At 43.8% G+C, this 21,124-nt stretch overlaps 1 protein-coding gene across 2 annotated transcripts in view; it reads left to right on the top strand.

The window, feature by feature from the left end:
• The first annotated feature begins 7,839 nt into the window (after positions 1 to 7,839).
• Positions 7,840 to 21,124, top strand: part of METTL9 (methyltransferase like 9) — a 38,346-nt gene continuing 25,061 nt past the window's right edge. For both annotated transcript variants that reach the window (XM_030578076.1, XM_030578078.1), the window contains exons 1-2: positions 7,840 to 8,166; positions 18,360 to 18,550. In XM_030578076.1, the coding sequence (XP_030433936.1) occupies positions 7,993 to 8,166; positions 18,360 to 18,550 (365 nt within the window). In that variant the 5' untranslated portion in view covers positions 7,840 to 7,992. The remainder of the gene's footprint in view (positions 8,167 to 18,359; positions 18,551 to 21,124) is intronic.

Raw genomic sequence — 21,124 nt, forward strand, 5'->3', positions numbered from 1 at the left:
ACTTGGAGTTTTGATTGTGAAGCTGTTTTATTCCTTGAGGGAAGAATAGGCTGATATCTTTGTAAATAGCAAAGGGAGAAAAAAATATCTGGTAAAAAAACAAACAAAAAAAACTGCCACTGGCAAATGTCTAAAACTCTAACATCAAAAACTTTCCTTAAAGAGACTAAACATAAATGATTGTTTAGCAATGCTTTTGTTGTTATGGTCTTGTTAGAATTTTGCAATGCTAAGCAGGGTTGGACTTGATTGGTACTTGGCTAGGAAACCCTCAGGAAGATCCTAGGATGCAGTGTGAAATGCTAGTGTTGATTTCAGTGAGTGTTATTCTTAACAATGAGTCAGCTTGAACCCAAACATAGTGTTAGGGGGTGCTGGAGAGCTCTTAAAATGAGATCTAAAGTGAAGGTACAAACTACTGGGGTTATGGCACATTCTGCAAGATGAAAGGTGTTAGCCCTGGTGCCACAGTCAGATTCTACTTGAAGCAATTGGGTGGGCTCTATCTAAATTCTCTTGCTGTTACAATTAGATAGCATATTCTTCACTTTCATTTCTAAAATGCTGTCCTCAATAACATTGTATATAGCACTATATGATGGTACTAGGCACGTAAAACAGTCCCTGTCCCAAAGAGTTTACAGTCTAAGGCTCTGATCCTGTAAAGATTTATGCTCCTACATGTAAGCCATGAAGACTGTTGCCCCACCACTCCACATGGAACAGCTTATGGCCCCATTCCCACAATTTTGCCCCACCATTACTTAGAGAGGCAATGATTGGAGCCTGGCCACCAATACATGAGGCATCTAGTTGGCTGGCTGGGGATCTGCTGCCACTTCTCTTTGGGTAGGTTGGGGCTTTCTCTATCATCAGACCACTATTCTCTGTCTTCAGGCAGGCTGGGACCCCTACCAGAAGAGGGAGGAATCAGCCTCCACCCTGTTAAGCAGAGGACTATGGGTGGGTGCCCTTGCCAACATCGCTCCAGAGAGTTATGAGGGGGTGGCAGCAGCAAGGTCCCATGCCACTGGGGTAATAACTTGCTGACCTTAGTAAGATGAAAGGGGCAGCGCTTGCCTTGTAGAGCTCTTATTTCAGGCTGTCTGCAAATCTAGTCATACATCACTGTATTGGTTAGGCACAGGTCACATTCCATAGGTTTTGTTACAGTTATGAAGGCTAGAAACTATTTTTGCATTAAATCTTAGACTCTGTCACCATATGACTCCAGGAGCCAGGGCCCCAGATACATGTCTATAGTGCTTATGCCTTAATCCAGTCCCTGATCAGTATCATTAGCCCCATTTTGCAGATGAGGAAATAAGGACCAAGGGGGAAAGGACTTGCCCAAGGTGACACAGCAAGACAGAGTATAAGCTGGGAACAGAAACTAGGAATTCCAGCTCCTAGTCCTTGCTCTAACCTAATAGGGTCCCACTGTATTCCTAGACGCAGGAATAGAACCCAGGAGTCCTGACTCCCAGATTCCTGTACTTTAACACACAAGACCTACTTGCAAGTAGAACCCAGGAGTTCTCCCTCCACATCCTCCTCACTCTAATCACAAAATCATACTCCCATCCCAAGAGCCCTTATTAAAACAAAATCCTACAGAATTCCAAAGTAACAACCCACTATAAAGATATATTTTGAGCTGTTACCAAAGGGAGATGATGATGATGATGCAAATTTGAGGGCCTTAAGCCTGATCTCATATTTAGCAGAGGTGGAATCTTTAATCTGAAGGCCTGTCTTTGTAATGTGCAAGTGCCTTTTTTGAAGAGGACTGTGATGACCAATCCATTTTAAATATGCCTTTTTCATGGAAATATTCACTGTACCTGTTTACTTAATCGATTTCTGTATGCAGGAAGAACTTACATTCAGACAGGGAACAGATGCAAAACATAACTTCAAATCGCCTCCAAAAATATAAAAAAAATACCACTTCCAACTTTAATTTTTATCATTGTAACAGCAGCTAGGAATTGCTGCAGATGAGGATCAAGCCCCAAAATTCTAAACTTTAACCGGAGCCACAAGAGGCAGTAAATACAAGGAGTCCCTCTGGATTGATGTTAATCTGTTCTAATCCAGTGATTCACTGCATGGTCTGGGTAAGTCTTGAGTGACATCTCTGTGCCATAGTCAACACAGAGCAGATGACTCATCAAAAAGCAAACACAACATGTCAGTTGAGTTGCCCTGGGGGAACCAGTCAGAAGAACCTTGGTCACAGTTGCACAACTGAGGCTAAAATTCTCTGTTCCATAAGCAATTTGCCAAATCCTGAGAGGTTAGGACTCCTGGATGAGGTTTCTAGTGAATTAAAATATATGAATGTGTTTTGTGGGTGGGGAAGGGAGCCTGGATGTTAGTGTAACCTCACCCAAATCACGGTGATTGTGTTACTGGTATGTATTTATATGTTCTTCCATGAGATGCCATGTACTTAAAGTAAAATGGAGCCCCAGTAGCTTCAACAGAAACTTAGCCAGTTGGCTTCCCTTGTACTAAACTGGTGGTGAGGCTGAAAGTGAAGCTGTTTAGTAGCTTCAGGCCTAGAAGCTGAGGTGGAACTCAGTGTATTTTGGTGTGGGTGAGCTGGAGTGGTGGACGGCTGTGATGAGGGCACGTTGGATATTAAATGGTAGGCTAAAGCACAGAGGAATTTCTCCTCTTTTGGAAATTTTCCCTATGTTTCCACAAGCCATACACAGCTTGTTTTGTGCAGGACTGTCATCTTTTCAGGACACAGAGGCCTGGACTCCGTTACCCAAAACTCTCAAGAGCCTCTGTGATAGGCCCTTGTGGCCCCTATTGTGTGGAGTAACGAGAAAGGGGTTTGCCCTGTCTGAGCCCCTCTGGGATGTGATTCACCTAGTGTAGGTGGAGGAGATTTGTAGATGGGGAGATAAAGAAGCTGGGTGCATGGACACCAGGTTTTATAATTTTTGGTAGTGCTCAGAATGCTGTCCATAGGATGGACCGGGGCAACTTCCCCTGGCCCCGTGCTTTGGGGGCCCCTGCGCTTCAGGGGAACTTGGGGTCCAGGCAGACCCATCCCATCCATAGGACGGAGTGGGGTAACTGTCCCAGGCCCCACGCTCCAGGGGGACACAGGATCCAGGGTGGCCTGGGGGATTAGCCAAGGACCTGGGGCTGGCAGCAGTGAGCGACCCGGCCCCAGTATGACCCTGCTTTGCCCTCTCCCTGCCCCCATTCCACCTCTTCCCCCACTTGCCCGCCACACCTTTTTCTGGCTTCCACCCCCTCCCCCGCGCGATGCCAGGAGCTGGTGAAGCGGGGCAGGCTGAGGCCTGATCGCTCACTGATGCTGGCTCCAGGCCACCCTGGACCCCACATCCCCCCTGAAGTGCAGGGCCCCCCAAAGCACAGTAAGCCCAAATATTGGTGGAGCCAGGCCCATGTTTCTAAGTATTGGTGGAGCACAGGCACCACAGGCCCATATAACTCACTGCCTATGGGTAGGGGTGCTAAAGTGAAATGATGGAAAGGGTTATTGGGGTGTGGTCTTCCTCAGAATCTGGGCTCAAACTATGTTCATCTTTGTGGTGCCCTAAATAATGTGGCTGCTTCTTTCCAAGGACACAATTTTCCTTGTTCAGCATTAGTCCTGTAGACTATATATTACTCAGGACACTTAAAAACCTTTTCTTATACTCCTGGCTTTGTACTGGCCTAAATCAAAATATCTTCCAAATGTATAACCACCTCCTGCAATCCTTACATCTTTGCACTGGAAGATTTCTGAACTGTTAATGCTGAAAGATAAATGTTGGAAACAGTAGCAGCTAAATTAAATAATTAATATAGCAGACTAGATTCTGAATTTACGTACACAGGTTTTATATGTTTCACTACATTGATTTCAGTGGAATTACTTCAGATTTAAACTGGTGAAACTGAGAGCAAAATAAAATTCCATGAGTTTAGCACTCTGTGGGTGCAGCAGGATCTGCCAAAATCCACTTGCATAATTAAGCAGTGAGGAAAATATGTGCACATGTTAATTTGGCAATTATATCCCCTAGTGTGGGAAGAACATATCTTTTTCTTTTAGCTGATTAAAGACAAATCAAATCAACACATATTCTCAGACTCTGCTTTTTTTTTATGACAGGAATTGCAGGTGTGCTCCATTCTCTAGGTTCTGTTATAGCTGCAATTATTTGCAGGTTTACCATTCTGCCTAGTTCCTCTTTCACTATCGGAAATAATGTGACTGGAATTCTGTGAGCTGTGTTAATGCTATGAGGTATTACCCCTTCTTTCAGTTTTATGTGCACTGGCTCACACTTCAGATGGCCCATGCCCCCACATCTATATAAAATAAAGTTTAATGTGTGACTGAAAGCTGTCAAATTACATTACTTATATACTGTCACTCTTGGTGTAGTCCTGAGCTGTCCCCTGATGCTCTGATTGCCTGGGTAGAATATTGAAGCACAAGGTGGATGAAGTAATATCTTTTATTGGACAAACTTCTATATGGAATACAAAAAAAGTATTATTTTCTAATAGCCTGAAGTAACATCCCAACAAATGATGGCCGTCTACCAAATCAGAAATGCACAACTATGCAAGGCAGTGGTGAGCTGGAGCCGGTTCCCACCGGTTCGCAGGAACCGGTTGTTAAATTTAGAAGCCCTTTTAGAACCGGTTGTCCCGCGAGGGACAACTGGTTCGAAAAGGGCTTTTTAATTTAACAAAAGCTCCAGCAACTTCCTGCCCTTCCCCTGCTCACCTCACTCTGCCTCTGCCTTTTCCCCCTCCCCAGCTTCCCGCGAATCAGCTATTCGTGCGGGAAGCCTGGGAGGGCTGAGAAGGAAGCAGCAGCTTCCTCCAGGTGAGCTGGGGCAGGAGTGTGGGGGCACGAGGAGGGCTCCAGGCGCCGCACAGCTCCTGCCTGGCCCCTGACCCCGGGCGGCATAGCTCTGTCCGGGGCCTGACCCCGGCCCCGGCCCAGCCCCGGCCCAGACCATGATGAGCCAGGCAGCGCGGCTCCAGCACAGCCCCAGTCGTGGCCCTGGCCCCGGCCGAACAGCTCCAGCCTGCCGCCCTGTCCCGGCCCCCACCTCCAGGCAGTGCGGTAAGGGGGCAAAGAGCAGGGAGGGGGTATTAGATAGAGGGCAGGGGAGTTGGGGGGGTGGACTAGTGTCGGGGCGGTCAGAGGGCAGGGAATGGGGATTGAATAGGGGCAAGGGTCCCAGGGGGACAGTCAGGAAGGAGCAGGGGTTGGATGGGGTGGTGGGGGGCAGTCAGGGGTAGGGATTCCAGGGGCAGTCAGGGGACAGAGAGAAGGGGTAGTTGGATGGGGCAGGGGTCCCAGGGGTCTATCAGGAATGAGAGGAGGGGTTGGATGGGGTGGCAGGGGGCAGTCAGGGGACAGGGAAGGGGGGTGGATGGGGCAGGGGTCCCGGGGGGGCTGTCAAGGAACGTGGGGGGTTGGATGGGGCAGCGGTCCTGCGGGGGTGGGGGGGCACAACCCCCTTGTGGGGTGAGGGGGAGGGAACTGGTTGTTAATATTTTGGGAGCTCATCACTGATGCAAGGTCAAATAAATAAGACCTCATCATTAATGTGAACCTCTTTGTAGACAGACACCGGTTGGCAACACTTGTATTGAGTACCTTGTCATGCCGATAAAGATACTGAAATTGTTCTAATCTGAAGAATCTCCTGAGGAACCTATTATGACTTCATAGTGGCCTTTCCATCCCCCACTAGATGGGTTTAATTTAAGAGAGGCACGGGGATGGGAACTGAACAAAGCGTTATTTTGGCGGGATGGGCCTGATGGTTGCGGGCTCTAGGTGGGGCGGGCACTGCTGTGTAAGGGTTCTGGCTGAGTTAAAATGTGTGGGTTTTAGCAATGTGGTCTGGTGGCATTCCCTTGAATACCCCTGAAACAATAGTGGTGTTAGCTGTGGGATGGTGATTAAATAAACCCATGCTATCAAATAGAAGCAGGATATACTGAACAGCGGCCACAGCTATGACTAGAAAGAGCGAAGAAGGAAGGAACAAAGGGGGCTTGAAGGGAGAGAAAACTGGCAGAGATGGCATGGATAAATAGGAGCGGGGTGATGTGGAAGGGAATGCAGAGCCAGTGAAGGGAGCCATGAGATCAGCATGGTTAGTGAGGAAAATGAGTTTGATAGCAAAAGTGGGATAGATTGGAGCAAGGTGGTGTCAAGAAAGCCAAAGACCAGTTGGTTACAACAGTCCCTTATCTGTTATGCAGCATTGCTGCATGCTCTTAAATATCTGCTGCATTCCACCGTAGTGGTCTTGATAGGTAAAATTATTCTCTGTGTGTAGTTCAGTTTATAAAGCTCTTTGGGATCTGGCAGTCAGACATTATATACAGGACAACTTTCTACAAAGTGTAGCACATTTCATATACACATTGTTCCAAAATTATTTTCAGAAATAAAAATACAGAGATTGTATATGTTAAACTATAGAAAAACTGTTGTAAAGATATTATGTGGTTAAATTATGGTGTTCAGTTACAAAACTAATAACTGAGAGAAATAAGAAGCATAGGCAAAATATTAAAGATATCTTCAGATCAGATTCTAAAATAGCTGATGAGGCAGAGCAGAACAGAAAGGCTTTTCTAGATGGTGGGAGATGCAGAGAAAGCGCTGTCACCAACAGTGGACAAGTTAGGGAAACCAAGAGAGAGGTTGTACAGCATTAAGTATATTTTGTTAAAAATAATTTTAGAACCATAAAGCTGGAAGGTCTAAGGATTAAGTCTTGAACTCACTGGCATCATAGGGTTCAAAAACTTGGCAGGGCTGACTTACAGTTTTGTCACTCTGAGATAAAGTTCAGTTCCATATGATCTGTCTTTTTGATGCTTCTTTAAGAATTGAGAATCTGTCTGCTCTGTGTAGGCATTAAAGATGTTGATGGCAACAGGGATGTGTGTGAAAAGATGGAAGGGGATGATGTCTTGTTTTCCTGCTCAAAGGAGGGGGCAGAGCCCTATCTGTGTACGTGGAAAGCTCTATACAAGGAATCTCCAACCTTAGACTTTTTTAAGGCACAGTTTGGCAAAGCCTTGGTTGCGATGATTTAGTTGGGGTTGGTCCAGCTTTGAGCAGGGGGTTGGACTAGATGACCTCCTGAGGTCCCTTCCAACCCTATTGGGAAGGGGGCAATGTGTTGCTTGGACTGGGGAAGCACCCCTGTGCCTGTAGGATAGGGGAGAGGGATGGGTCTCTGTGAAAGAAGTAGAGGGAGTGTACAAAAGCACATACACACTGCAGCTACCACCACACTCTATAACAAATGGTCACAGGGGATATGGCCCCAGCTGTCTGTGTGGGGGAGAGATGTCTCTTGCTTGGGGGTAGGGGAGGAGAAAGGAAGGGTAGTTGGTCTGTCTGAGCCTGTGGCTGAGTGACTCATGCCCTTTAGCAGTGGGTCTGCCTGTGTGTGAGTGGCACATGCTTCCACCTACTCAGGGGAGATGGCCTTTGAGTGGGGAAAAGGAGTGGACAGTGAAGCGGATCGGTCCGGCGGCGAGGGATCCACGCCCCCTTTCTGAGTGGGGTGGAGACCCAGGCCCTCTGTCCGCCTAGCGTGGCACATGCCCCGAGTAGGTAAGTGCCATGCGCCCTCTGGGGGAGGGGTGGGTCTCTGCAGCGAGAGAAGAGGGGAGTCGCCACCTCATTGTGCTCCGCTCTGGTTTGAAAGCAGCGCCCCGCCGTGCGCCCACGCCGCGCTGTGATTGGTCCAGAGGCACGGGGGGGCCGGTTCGTGCCAGGCCCCGGCGTGTCCCGGCAATGTGGTCCGGCCGGTTCCGCTGCCCCCGCTTTCTGAGTTCCATTCTGTGTGTGTGCGGGCCCTGAAGGGGAGCTGGCTGCGCTGGGCGAGATCTGTGCTGCCGCCGCTGCCATGGAGAGAGGAGGCGGTGGCTGCGAGAGGGGGTGACTCCGCGCACCTTCCCCCGATGAGACTGTGCCTGGCCTGGCTGGGCTGCTACACCCTGTCCCTGTGGGTGCTGAGGAGGAGGATGTGGTCTGGCCCTGCCAGGTACCTGAGGAGCCCTTTATCCAGGTCCCTCTACATGAATATGATGGGCAGCCACAGCCAGCCAGCCCTGGGCACCAAGGAGAACCACCAGGTACAGCCCCGAGAGGCAGCCTCCTCCCCCCAGGGGCAGAGGTTCCCCGCCCCCTTCCGACCTCCCCCAGGGGCAGGGGCAGGGGCTCCCCGCCCCCATCCAGCCCCCGAGAGGCAGCACCCCTCTCCCAAGGAACAGGGTGAGGGGGAACTGCTGAAAGCACCGTGCACGGGGACTCCTTCCCCCATCCGGGTGCTCCCCCGCCCCCGGAACGGGAGTAGAAGGGTGTGAGAGCCCTGGTGGGGGAGGGACAGGTGGGGCACACAGAGTATAACGGGGATGGGGGCACTGAGCACAGGGAAGTGCACGAGGGTAGGATCTGTGGGGCACAGAGTACAAGGAGTAAGACGCTTGTGGAGTGGAGTGAGAAGGACCCAGACCAGAGTCCAGGCATATGTCTGCTTGCCTGAAACAAAGGATAGCTGATTTTTATTGATTAGAAAGTTTGTGTTTGTCTCTCTGTAAAAGGTATTTAGGAAATTTTAGTACTGTACGTAAGTTGAGAAAAGCAGCATAAAGAGGAAAATTTTTAGTGCAATATATGTGGATTTTACTAAATTGTACAGTGCTCTTGAATACTGTTGTAAATGTTAATTAAAATGATCTAGGATAGCAACATATGGATTGAAGATTAGCTCAAAGGCTGAAAATAAATAGTAACAATAAGTAAAGTCTCAAGTTGCAGAAAGGTGTCTCAAAAGGATTCCTGAGGTCCTACCTCCATGCTAGGCGCTGGACTTGATGACTTCTCGAGGTCCCTTCCAGTCCTTGTGTTCTGTGATTCATGTAAGGATCTCAAGTATCAGAGGGGTAGCCGTGTTAGTCCGGATCTGTAAAAGCAGCAAAGAATCCTGTGGCACCTTATAGACTAACAGACGTTTTGGAGCATGAGCTTTCTTGGGTGAATACCCACTTTGTCAGATGCATGTAGTGGAAATTTCCAGGGGCACATATATATATATGCAGGCAAGCTAGAGATAATGAGGTTAGTTCAGTCAGGGAGGATGAGGCCCTGTTCTAGCAGTTGAGGTATGAAAACCAAGGGAGGAGAAACTGGTTTTATATTTGGCAAGCCATTCACAGTCTTTGTTTAATCCTGAGCACCGAGGGTGCCAACTCTGCCCATGTATCTATACTAGCGACACTATCATAGGATCTAACCAGATCAGCCACACCATCACCGATTCATTCACCTGCACGTCTATCAATGTGATATATGCCAGCAATGCCCCTCTGCTATGTACGTCGGCCAAACTGGACAGTCTCTACTGAAAAGGATAAATGGACACAAATCAGATATTAGGAACCTGTAGAACACTTCAACCTCCCTGGCCACACTATAGCAGACCTTAAGGTGGCCATCCTGCAGCAAAAAACTTCAGGACCAGACTTCAAAGAGAAACTGCTGAGCTTCAGTTCATCTGCAAATTTGACACCATCAGCTCAGGATTAAACAAAGACTGTGAATGGCTTGTATCAGAGGGGTAGCTGTGTTAGTTTGGATCTGTAAAAGCAGCAAAGAATCCTGTGGCACCTTATAGACTAACAGACGTTTTGGAGCATGAGCTTTCTTGGATGAATACCCACTTCGTCAGATGCATGTAGTGGAAATTTCCAGGGGCACGTGTATATATGCAGGCAAGCTAGAAATAATGAGGTTAGTTCAATCAGGGAGGATGAGGCCCTGTTCTAGCAGTTGAGGTGTGAAAACCAAGGGAGGAGAAACTGGTTTTGTAGTTGGCAAGCCATTCACAGTCTTTGTTTAATCCTGAGCTGATGGTGTCAAATTTGCAGATTAACTGAAGCTCAGCAGTTTCTCTTTGAAGTCTGGTCCTGAAGTTTTTTTGCTGCAGGATGGCCACCTTAAGGTCTGCTAATAGTGTGGCCAGGGAGGCTGAAGTGTTCTCCTACAGGTTTTTGTATATTGCCATTCCTAATATCTGATTTGTGTCCGTTTATCCTTTTCCATAGCGACTGTCCAGTTTGGCTTGCCAACTACAAAACCAGTTTCTCTTCCCTTGGTTTTCACACCTCAACTGCTAGAACAGGGCCTCATCCTCCCTGATTGAACTAACCTTGTTATATCTAGCTTGCTTCTTGCTTGCATATATATACCTGCCCCTGGAAATTTCCACTACATGCATCCGACGAAGTGGGTATTCACCCACGAAAGCACATGCTCCAAAACATCTGTTAGTCTATAAGGTGCCACAGTATTCTTTGCTGCTTTTACATGTTAGGATCTTTATTTCACTTCTTGATGATCTAGATAAGGGAGTGAACAGAACCTTAATGACAGTTGCAGATGGTTTTAAATTTGGTGGGTTTGTAAGCAGAAAGACAGAGAAATGCCAGCTAATATAATGGAGAGAAAATAATCTGAAATATAGTGATAGTGAAAGTGAGAAACTGGGCAGCAACAAAGTTTAGAGAGATTTGGACCTATGATGGACAACAAGCTAGGTATGAATTTGCAATATGATATGACTACAATGAAAGCTTAATTCAATTTTTGGGCTGCATATCCATATGTATTGGTCATTTCATGGAGGAAGAAGGGACTATGCCTTTTCAGTCCAGTTGTTCTGTGATATGACTGCACCTGGAATATACTGAAAACCTGGAGGGAGTTCAAGAAAGAGAAATACAAATTATCATGATACTGAGGGAATTGACTTACTGAGGAAAAACTGAGTAAAACATACATATCTTGATTTATTGGGGGGAAATATAGTCTATTAAGTACTTGAAGGGTATAAACACAGAAGAGAGAGATTAATTACTTAGCATTGATCCTGCAAGTCCATTCCACTGAGGTGGACACAGAGGTTTTGCAGATTCAGGGTCTTTATGTGACTCATGAGTGTATAACTAGTCTGAGTGATTGGATGAGATTGAGGGATAAAATATAGGCTAAGTGTCAAAGGAAACTTCCTCATAGTGGAACAAAGGAGATTTTGGAAGCTCCGTAATTTGAGATGTTTAGAACTAATCTGGAAACAACAATAGATCAAGAACATGTATGATAGGGAACAATTTGTCATTTGCAGGTAGATGGACTGAATGAACTAATAAGTCTTTCCCATCTCTAATTTTCGGTCTGGGTTTTAGGATTTAGCATGGATTTATTGAGTGTTTAATGAACCTCCTAAAGGAATTATGATGAATACAAGCTGACTAATTTGCATGGGGCTGCTTGGATGAATAAGTATGATGGGGTCCTAAGTACAATGTAAGGCCATGTCTACACTTACAAGCTTATAGCTGTACCGATACAGCTGTGTTGCTGTATGAGCAGTAGTGTTGCTGTGTTATGCTGACAGGACAGTATCTCCTGCCGACATAGCGCTGTGCGCATGAGTGCTTATGTTGGCAAAACTTACGTTGCTTAGCGGTGTACCCTTGAACAACAAAAGTTTTGCCGACATAAGTGCTAATGTAGACATGACCTTACTTTTAAATTATACTGTTTGGCTTTTAATTCTTATGTAAAGTAGTTAACTCACCAGTCAGGTGTGTTTTGGGGTTTTGGTTTTGTTTGTTTGTTGAGAAGTTTTGGCAATAATAGTAGTAGAGAGTTTTGAAAGTTTCTTTTGGTAATTATAGTTACTGGTTTTATTATTGTTCCGTTACAAACCCTTATTTTTCAGTTGTTTACAAATCATTTGCAAAAACTTGTCCAGGCTGGAACTCAGCTGACATTTCTGCTCATGTGCAAGCAGTTAAAAAAAGCAACTTTCAGTTGTTTTTTCAGAGCTTTGTTAGAAACTTGCATAATGATGTACAGTGTCTTCTTCTGGTATTGAAATATCTTCTTAGTTGGACGGAGGAAGGAACTTGGACTTTTTTTTTTGTTTTCATACAAAATAGCCAAATTGTTGGTTTCTGATGCTTTATTGCTCCCCTACAGATCAAAGGTGATTTGAGCTGCAGTGATTCTGTATTATAGGTTGATTATATTAGGCTTTGGTCTTACCTCTGAATTTTTGGGTTCAGATGTTAGATAATTTTTCAAGGTAGCAGCTCTGCTAAGACCTTTACATTAATAGATATGAAAGTTTACTGTCAGCTGCATTCATATACTGTGAAGCTGTCCATGGTTGACCCCTTTAAGGAGCTGGTTGAAATGGAAAGTTATGGATTTTATTGCACCATACTTCACGTGGTCATTTCTTCTACCCTTTTTCTTCAGAATAATGCTAGAAGGCTTAATGCTTACAGGAAGGACCTTCTGTGATATATTCTATGACAGGGTCGGCAACCTTTGGCATGCGGCTCGCCAGGGTAAGCACCATGGCAGGCTAGGCTGCTTTGTTTACCTGCCACGTCCACGGGTTCGGCCGATCACGACTCCCACTGGCTACGGTTTGCCGCTCCAGGCCAACTGGGGCTGCGGGAAGTCGCGGCCAGCACATCCCTTGGCCCGTGCCACTTCCCTCAGCTCCCATTGGCCTGTAGTGGCGAACCGCAGCCAGTGGGAGCCGCGATCGGCTGAACCTGTGGACACAGAAGGTAAAGAAGCCGGCCCGGCCCACCAGGACGCTTACGCTGGTGAGCCGTGTGCCAAAGATTGCCGATCCCTGTTCTATGATGTGCAGTGATATGTCTGTTGTGATTATACTAGATAACTCTATCTCCTAACTTGATGACCCAAACTAACATTTCTATAGACAGGAGAACGGCGAAAATAATACAAGCAGATAATTTTGCCAAAAAAATTGTAGAATGAGGCTTTCCTTCTTTACTGTTGGTTGCAATTTTCCATGTTGTTACCACCAAAGTGCCAGAGTAGATCAGCCAGTGATTGTTTTAACCCACTGTCCTCTAATTTGTTGTGGGAAGTTTAAGGGGGATAGGAATTAAAATGCTGTTGACGGCCAACAATTTTACTACAATAGAGCTCTCATTGTTTCTACCACTAGTGGAACTACGCTGGTGGTATCAACAGCAGAAAACTTTAAGAAAAAAAGCCTAGTGTAGATAAGAAGTGGAACTTCGAACCATGCTACCTGCAGACATATTTGAAAGAGTATTTGAAACATGATTTTACTAGAACTGTACCTAGCTTATGAACCATTCTGAAACTACTGTAGAGTTTGCTTCTGTATGGAAAGACCCTAAAATGCCTCTTTACTCTGGGTCTTTGTTTTGACGGAGTCACTACTTCAGAAGCTGGACTATTTGCCTTGCTGCAGCTGTCTGCTCCCCTCTGCTTGCTGGCATTGTTATTGTGAGCCAGCAGGATATTGAAACCTAAATCCTGTATAATTATTTGTATTACACTAGTACCTAGAAGTCTCATTGTGTTAAACACTATGCAAATATACATTAAGAGACAGTTCCTCTCTCAGCAACTGAATGTAATGAACAAATGGAGAGGTGGGACAGGATGTGGTATGTGTTTTTGCATGGCATTGCTACCTGCACAATGTTAGGTGTTAGGACAGTTGCTTTTTTTTTTTAAATAAACATATCAGTGTCCACTCTCCTTGCTGGCCACTTGCCTAATCCTCATCAATTTGTGCTCCTATGTAGGTTTTTTTTAAGACCCCATTTACAGTACCCATTTCAGCTTTTAAAAAAGAGCCTTGTAAGGCCCCATCTACACTACAAATAGAATCACATCATCTAATTATATTGCAACGTGTTTGCCCTGACACAGTTCAGTTGCAGTTTGGACAATTCAAGGCTTTAGCAGACTTTGGGGCATGGTTTGTGAGATCTTTGTGGCAGGAACTGTCTTTTTTGTTCTATTTGTACAGCGCCTGATACAGTGGAGTCCTGGTCCATGACTAGAGCTCTTAGGCACCACAATAACATGAATAATAAAGTCCCTTCTACACTGTAATTTGCAATCTGCCTTTAATTGTGTTGTTATATTTCCCAACATGGTTATATTTTTAGTGTAGACAGGGCCTGCATATCAGTATCCTATAATTTCACTGCATCAGAGCTTGTAAGCAAAACATAAATATGTGGAGTGATATTACAGTGTGTTTTTGCTCATAAAAATGGTATCATGTTTGTTTCTCAGTGGCTTCCATATCAGATTTGCTCAGTTTATAAATCAAAAGATGCTTTTTCTAATTGTGTTCCTGCAGATTCAATCTGAACTCTGAAAGTCAACCTAGGTTCTTTCCTTCTGATGCATTAGCAACAGTAGTAAAGATTCTGCATGCCAAATTACTTTTCTACACTATGCTGTCTTCAAATGAGGCCCTCAGTGACACCGGAGCAATGCCCTTTTTTCCAGTGGGGCAGCACTGATGTAAATGAACTTAGTAAACAATCTTCTTGATAATGCACAAGATGGGAAATGTATCCTCAACGTTGATGATTAAATTAAATCAACAGAAATTATTCTGCATGCACACAAAATATCTGAGTCATTGTCTCTGTCCCTTTTGAAAGACATAGACTTGTACTTTGAATAAAAACTGGTAGGACTAATTACAGGCCATCTGCTGCTAGTAAGTTTGCCTTCATTTTACCTTCATGACCCAGGTTATTGTGAGATATCTCTGTCATGCCATATTTCCATCAATCTCCCCCACTAAGGAATTTAATAAAGAAGCCAACCAGCAATATAACATCAGAGCAATAACAGGGAATTCAATTGGTATAATTTACTCCCATGTCTCTTATGCTAACATAAACATTCTGGCTTGCTTGCTTAAGCCCCACTCCTGTAACCAGATCTGCACAGAGCCATGTTGACTTCTGCTGGGGACCACGTTGGCACAAGTCTGCACTCGTGTCAGTTTTATTTCAGGATTGGGACCTTATGTTTGTGTCCCCTTACCATGGAACTTTCAGTCCCCTTTCACATTGCTTTTGGACTTGAGCAATTGAATCTAAAAGCTTATCTACATTGGGAGTTTTCAAGATTTGCTATTCCTGATTATGTATTCCTGATTGTGGATTCTCTTATTCCAGAATTAGTGCCTTATTCCAAATTAGTTTAATCCACTTTGGAAGTGAGTTAAACTAATTTGGAAAAAAGACACTCTTACTCTGGTGTAAGAGCATTCACACATTTCGTTAATGTGGAATGATTAATTCACTTATAATTTACACCCTCCCTTATTCCAGATTAATCTTCATGTATAAAAAGGCTGCAGCTTCCATGCTGAAAGGCCAGAAGAGAAGAGTGAAGTAAGAAAATCACTAGCAAGAGGGTGTGAATTACACTTTATTCCAGCTCCTCGGTTTGCAAATGGCATCAGTTTAGACGTGTTGGTAAATTGGTAGACGTAGGTGTAAGAAAGACTTGCATCATTCTCAAATTTAGCTCATAATGGATAAGAATAGCAGAACTAATTCTGGACATTCTCAGGGTTGTATTATGCTTTTTTTTTTTTTTTGTCCCCTGCCCAAAGTAGAGTATTAAAACAGACCCTGACCATGAAAAGGCTGAACAATTAGTTTTGCTACCTTTGTGATGGAAACTCTCTGAAATGTGCCTACAAATTCTGATTGGTTGGTGCCTCAGGAAGTTCTGAAAATTTCCCTCATCTCAGTTTGGTGTATCAGCAGTTCTGAGGGTCTTAACAAAAGATTTCATACTAGTAATTGGCTTTGCTGAGGGTTTGTAGTAATTTTTAACGGGAAGATGGCTCTTTATCCCCAGAGGCTTGAACTTCTTTAAAAGGGAGACCAGAGCAAAATTCCATCTGAAAACTGCTTATTCTTGGATCTATTCATAGGGACTTCCCGAACGAAAAGTTTTTTACCTGAAGAGCCGTTTGTTCACAGGGAACAGTACTTTGCCCTGGTCTACACTGGTGGGGATTGATCTAAGTTACACAACTTTAGCTACATGAGTAGCTGAAGTCGACGTACTTAGATCTATTTAACTGCAATGTCTTCACTACGGTGAGTTGTCTGCTGCTGCTCCCCTGTCGACTCTGCCTCTCGCTGAGCTGGAGCACAGGAGTCGACAGGAGAGTGCTCAGGGATCAATGTATTGCGTCTAGACTAGATGCGATAAATTGATCCCCGCTGGATCGATCGCTGCCCACTGATCCAGCCGGTAGGGAAGACACACCCTTAGTCACTGATTCCACAGGTTGTAGAGTTTCTAGATGAAGGGCTATCACCAGGCCTTCATGTTAATACAATAGGGTGCTGGAAGGTAAAGGTGGTCACCCTGATCAAAGTAAACAAGACCAAAAAGGATCAATGTGTAGAGCAATGTGTCCTAGTGGCCATGTATTGTAAAGGTTCTGAGTTTGGCAAAATTGTTACAACATCCACATATTAAGAGGTGTGGAATTTAAGTGTGGTGCTGCAAGTTACAGAAGAGCAACCTCTTGAGCTTTTAGAATGCATCCTGATTGTTGTCACCTCAGGGACAAGAGTTTCAAGCTTGGGTCTGTATCCGTAGAAGAATAGAGGTTTATGTTTGCCAGGGGAAAATGGATTTAGAGACTTCTGCTGTAGTTGCAGCAAATGTCCATTTTGTTTCTCATAAATTTCAGGATTTCTATATAACTCTCCCAATCTTGGGAAATTTTGGTTGTGGGGTTGAGTCTCTATATCTGGCCATTCCATTAGTAGATTGTTTGAACTGTACATGTGTGCCATCTTGTGCTCTCCCAGTGGTATAACTACACTCCTAGCCCACTGAGTCCTCTTTCTTGTAGGATAGAGTTTTTCTGTGCAGTCAGGATTGAGCCATGAAATTGGGGCCCAAGAAAGAACTGGGACAAAGCTTTTCAGTCTCTTCTGCCCACCTCCTTTATTTAATCTCTCCCTGATGCTGCCCTCTGCCTCTGTCACTCCCATCTCCCCATTTTCCCTAGGCTTATGCAACTGGAATCCTGATCAGGCTGAACTGTGCTCTCTTCAGACATAATGCTGATCCTAATTGGTTGGAAGGTGGTGGTGGTGATGATCAGTAATTGAGGTTCACTTTCACATCTGAGAGCACTGTCTTACAGCGCTGCCTGTACCTGCTGGCACAAGAAGTTGGACTTAGTTCAGCATTCAAACCCAGGGTTCCCTGGGTTTGGTGGTGCACTACCTGTAAACTGCTGTCTTGAGGTCTTTTATTAATGGTTCTACTGTGCTCATAGACTGTACAACTGACTGGTTTAGCAGGCCTTTATTTTTTTGGCTCCATTCATCTTAATAATTAAGAGGGAAGTATGAGAAATAAGGTTTAGGGCAAAGACAGCATTGGAGGACTCAAATAGGAATGGAGGACAAAAATAATAATACAAACAGTTAGCGATGAGCAGGGATGGAATTGCATGGTGACGTGTAAAGAGCCAGTGGATGTGTACGTGGTAAATATTTAATGGCATAGAAGAATGAGCAGAAGTAGTGGGGAAATAAATCAGTGAATGTTAATTTAATAGTGGAAGGCAAAAACTGAGAATACAGTCAGAGGTGCCATTGGAGCCTTCCTGAAACAGATAGAGAAGCAATGGCCTGGTTGCAAATAGAAATATCTTATGCAGTTTGTGTGGAAATGATTGTTATTAAATAGCAATGATGAAAGGAGCTCTCCTATCCAGATTTCATTTGTCCACAAGGCTGAAAGGATAGTGCTGCCATTTAGCTGATGCTAATGTTTGCTTTGCATGGCAAAACTTACCTATCTATTTAGTGTTTTTAATGGTGATGTCAGAAAGAAGTTGTATAGCATAGCAATAGTTATTTAGCAAGATATGTGGACCAACTTGTTGGTACCAGAATAGCAGGAAATGTGGTCTGTCAGTTTTTCAAGGAGTGTTCAAAGATAATATACAGAGTCAGTGGAGAGAGGTAGGGTGTTGGCTTGCAATATAGATTAGATACTTTATTTTCTTTCCAGGGAAAGTATTGCAGGTGTATTCCTGAATTCCGTTTGGTAAGAGGCCCCATGAAAAGTTGAGTGATTGAGTCAGAAAATGGAAGTTAACTAGTGGAGTCTAATCATTCAGCTGTTTTTAAAGAAGATACGTTGTGAAACAGCTGTCCACGGTATTATGTAAAATGCAGTTTTAAAGCATTATTTCTTAAAGATTAGTCTGCCTGCATTTGATTACAATCCAAACCTAAATTCATGTTGAATTTATTGATCTATAGAGTTCCTAAATTTGTTTGTAGAACAGCTTGATATTGGTCTTATATGATTTTCATTATTTTTTGAATTACTGTTTTTTATTGCTTACGTTTTAAAATGTTGTTCCTTTCTTTCCCTGTAGTGGTACATGTGCAACACAGAGCAGTTGTGTGAATCCCTTCAGCCTATCTTTGTCCAGAGTTACCTTGACCAGGGAACACAGATCTTCTTAAACAACAGCATTGAGAAATCAGGCTGGCTCTTTATCCAGCTCTATCACTCTTTCGTGTCCTCAGTTTTTAGCCTGTTTATGTCTAGGACATCTATCAATGGGTAAGTGAAAAGGTGGTACTAGTTCAGTTTTTTGTAAACTGAGGTAGGATAAGAAAACTCTGGATTTGGATTTCCAGGTGCTCCGTCCTGCCACTTGATGCCATGCCATGCAGAGAGTAATCAGATCTTTTCCAAGATACACTTAACTTTTGTTTTCTTCATTCTGTCAAATGCATCTAAAATACCTTTAGGTAAATCATTTGATCTATATATTCAGTGACATTTTTCGCAATTTCAGTTAAGCTGTGAGAAAAGAAAAATGTAAATATCTAGCAGGCCAGGAAAGCTTTGCTGTATCTTTTTAAATTATAAAGAATTCTACCTCCTATTAAAAAAAAATTGACAAAAGAAGATCACGGGACTCTAAATTAGAACATAAAGGCTACTTTTTCTCCCTGTTCCCTCCCAAATTTACCATGGAGTGGGGGTGCTCTCCTTGTACTTCAACAGTTATTCCCCCTCACTATTTTTTTCACCCTTTGATTTACTTGCCTTCCCATCTCTAGAGAGCACATTGATGGTGACTGTCCTAATTTAGCTGAAGATGGTTGTATGAAACCATCTCTGCAGCACAGCCCATCAAGATAGCTCCTGTATTTATTGGAGGGATTTCTGCAGAGCATTTGAAAATTCTTCTCCCACTTTCCTTTCAAGGCTGCGTGCATTGCCTCCCTAGTTCTACTAGGATGACCAGATGTCCCGATTTTATAGGGACAGTCCTAATTTTTGAGCCTTTCTCTTATATAGGCTCCTATTACCCCCCACCCCTGTCCCAATTTTTCACACTTTCTGTCTGGTCATCCTAAATTCTACTGGGAATGGAGCAAGAGACAAGATACAGAAATCTAGCCTAGATTTCCTGCATAATACAGTGTGGAACAGTTACCACAGGGCTGTGGGTTTAGACTCAACCCCCCCTCTGGAAATAGTCTTTTTGGGTGTCCATTAGGGCTCAATGGGGAAAAAAAATTGTCCTGTGAAAATTTTTGAGATTTAAAATAATTTTCCTCTCCTGAATTGGGACAAAAGTCAAAATCTCAAACTTTTGTGAACTGGTCGTGTGAAAAAACAACACCCAAAAACCTTTAGATCTAGCCAATTGAAACATTTTGTTTAAATTCATTTTGATTTCCACTTTATTATTTAACATTTTTTATTAACTAACTTTATTATTAAACAAATTCAAACAGAAAAGGAGATGTTTTGATAATTTAATTTTATACATCACATAGGATGCTTGGAGGCCTAAAGCTATGTTAAAACTTTTGTGGTATGCTTAGGCTTGTAAAATTGGTCAGCACAATATTCAGTGCTGTCTTCTAACCCTTAAAACACTGATATTCAAACTTTTGTACTGGTGACCCCTTTCACACAGGGAGCCTCAGAGTGTGACACCCCCCCCCCTTTATAAACTAAAAACACCTTTTTATATATTTAACACCATTATACATTCTTTAGGCAAAGCAGGGTTTGGGGAAGAGTCTGGCAGCTCGCAACTCCTCATATAATAACCTCGCGACCCCCTCAGGGGTCCCAACCCCCAGTTTGAGAACCTGCTTTAAAATATAAAATCTGTTTTTGTATCATTTTGTTTCTGGGCAGTCAGGGAACCCATCCCAAACAAGATATCAAGCTTGACTGGTGGTATCTTGACAGGCGGGTGGAGGTGGGAAAGAGTGAGTGAGGAGAAGCTTATTAAACAAGCAAACTTGGCCAATATTGTTCTGTTGATCTCTTCCTTGATTGGCTTCAGATGGGCATAAATTTACACAGTGAATCCAAATTCCAGATTCTGAAGGCTGTTCATTTGGTATCCTCATTTCTGCAGACCATGCAAAAAATTCCTTACTATTACAATCTCTTCCCTTCCCGGCCCCACTCCATCATAATCAGGCATATGACCAACTTCACCTCAGGTCTGATGCTTTGTGGAGAATGCATTTTATTATAGCTACGTGCTTGACTTTTTTTTTTTTTTTTTTTTTTTTTTTAAATTCCCTTGCATGGCTACACAGTATGATCTGAGAATAGTATCTGGCTACTATGGCTAGCAAAATTATCTTTCACCTTATTTCACAACCAGATGTTCATGTGAGCTTTCCTGTGGAGTGCTTAGTTCCTTGTAGCTTTATATATAGGTCTTTTTGGTCTCCCCTTTTTCCTTCCTCTCCCATCTTTCTTTTTCTCAAATGCTTTCTAATGCTTTGACTGACACCTCACAGTGCCTTTAGGAACAATAGCCATGAGCCAATTATACAGTGTAGATTGATATAAATGTACTGCAAGGGGGCTCTGCTTAAATGGTCTGTACTCTATATTTAAAATCCCCCCTTAGCCTCTGTGCTAGAAGTTTAACTGATGGTTTCTTCTGTATCACTTAATTCAGTGTGTATCCATTACTAATAAATTCTACCTTTCCTGGGTGACTTCTTTCTCACCCCTCATCCTGTTTCTTCATTTTTGCTGCTTATTCTCTTCAGTTTCCCTGTCTTTGCTCTTGATCATAAATCTCTTTGCTGCTATGGCCTATTTGTACTAGTCATTGTCTTTCCTAAGTTTGACTTCATACCTCAG

This window comes from Gopherus evgoodei, chromosome 10 (genome assembly GCF_007399415.2).
Source record: "Gopherus evgoodei ecotype Sinaloan lineage chromosome 10, rGopEvg1_v1.p, whole genome shotgun sequence".
Taxonomy (NCBI): Eukaryota; Metazoa; Chordata; order Testudines; family Testudinidae; genus Gopherus; species Gopherus evgoodei.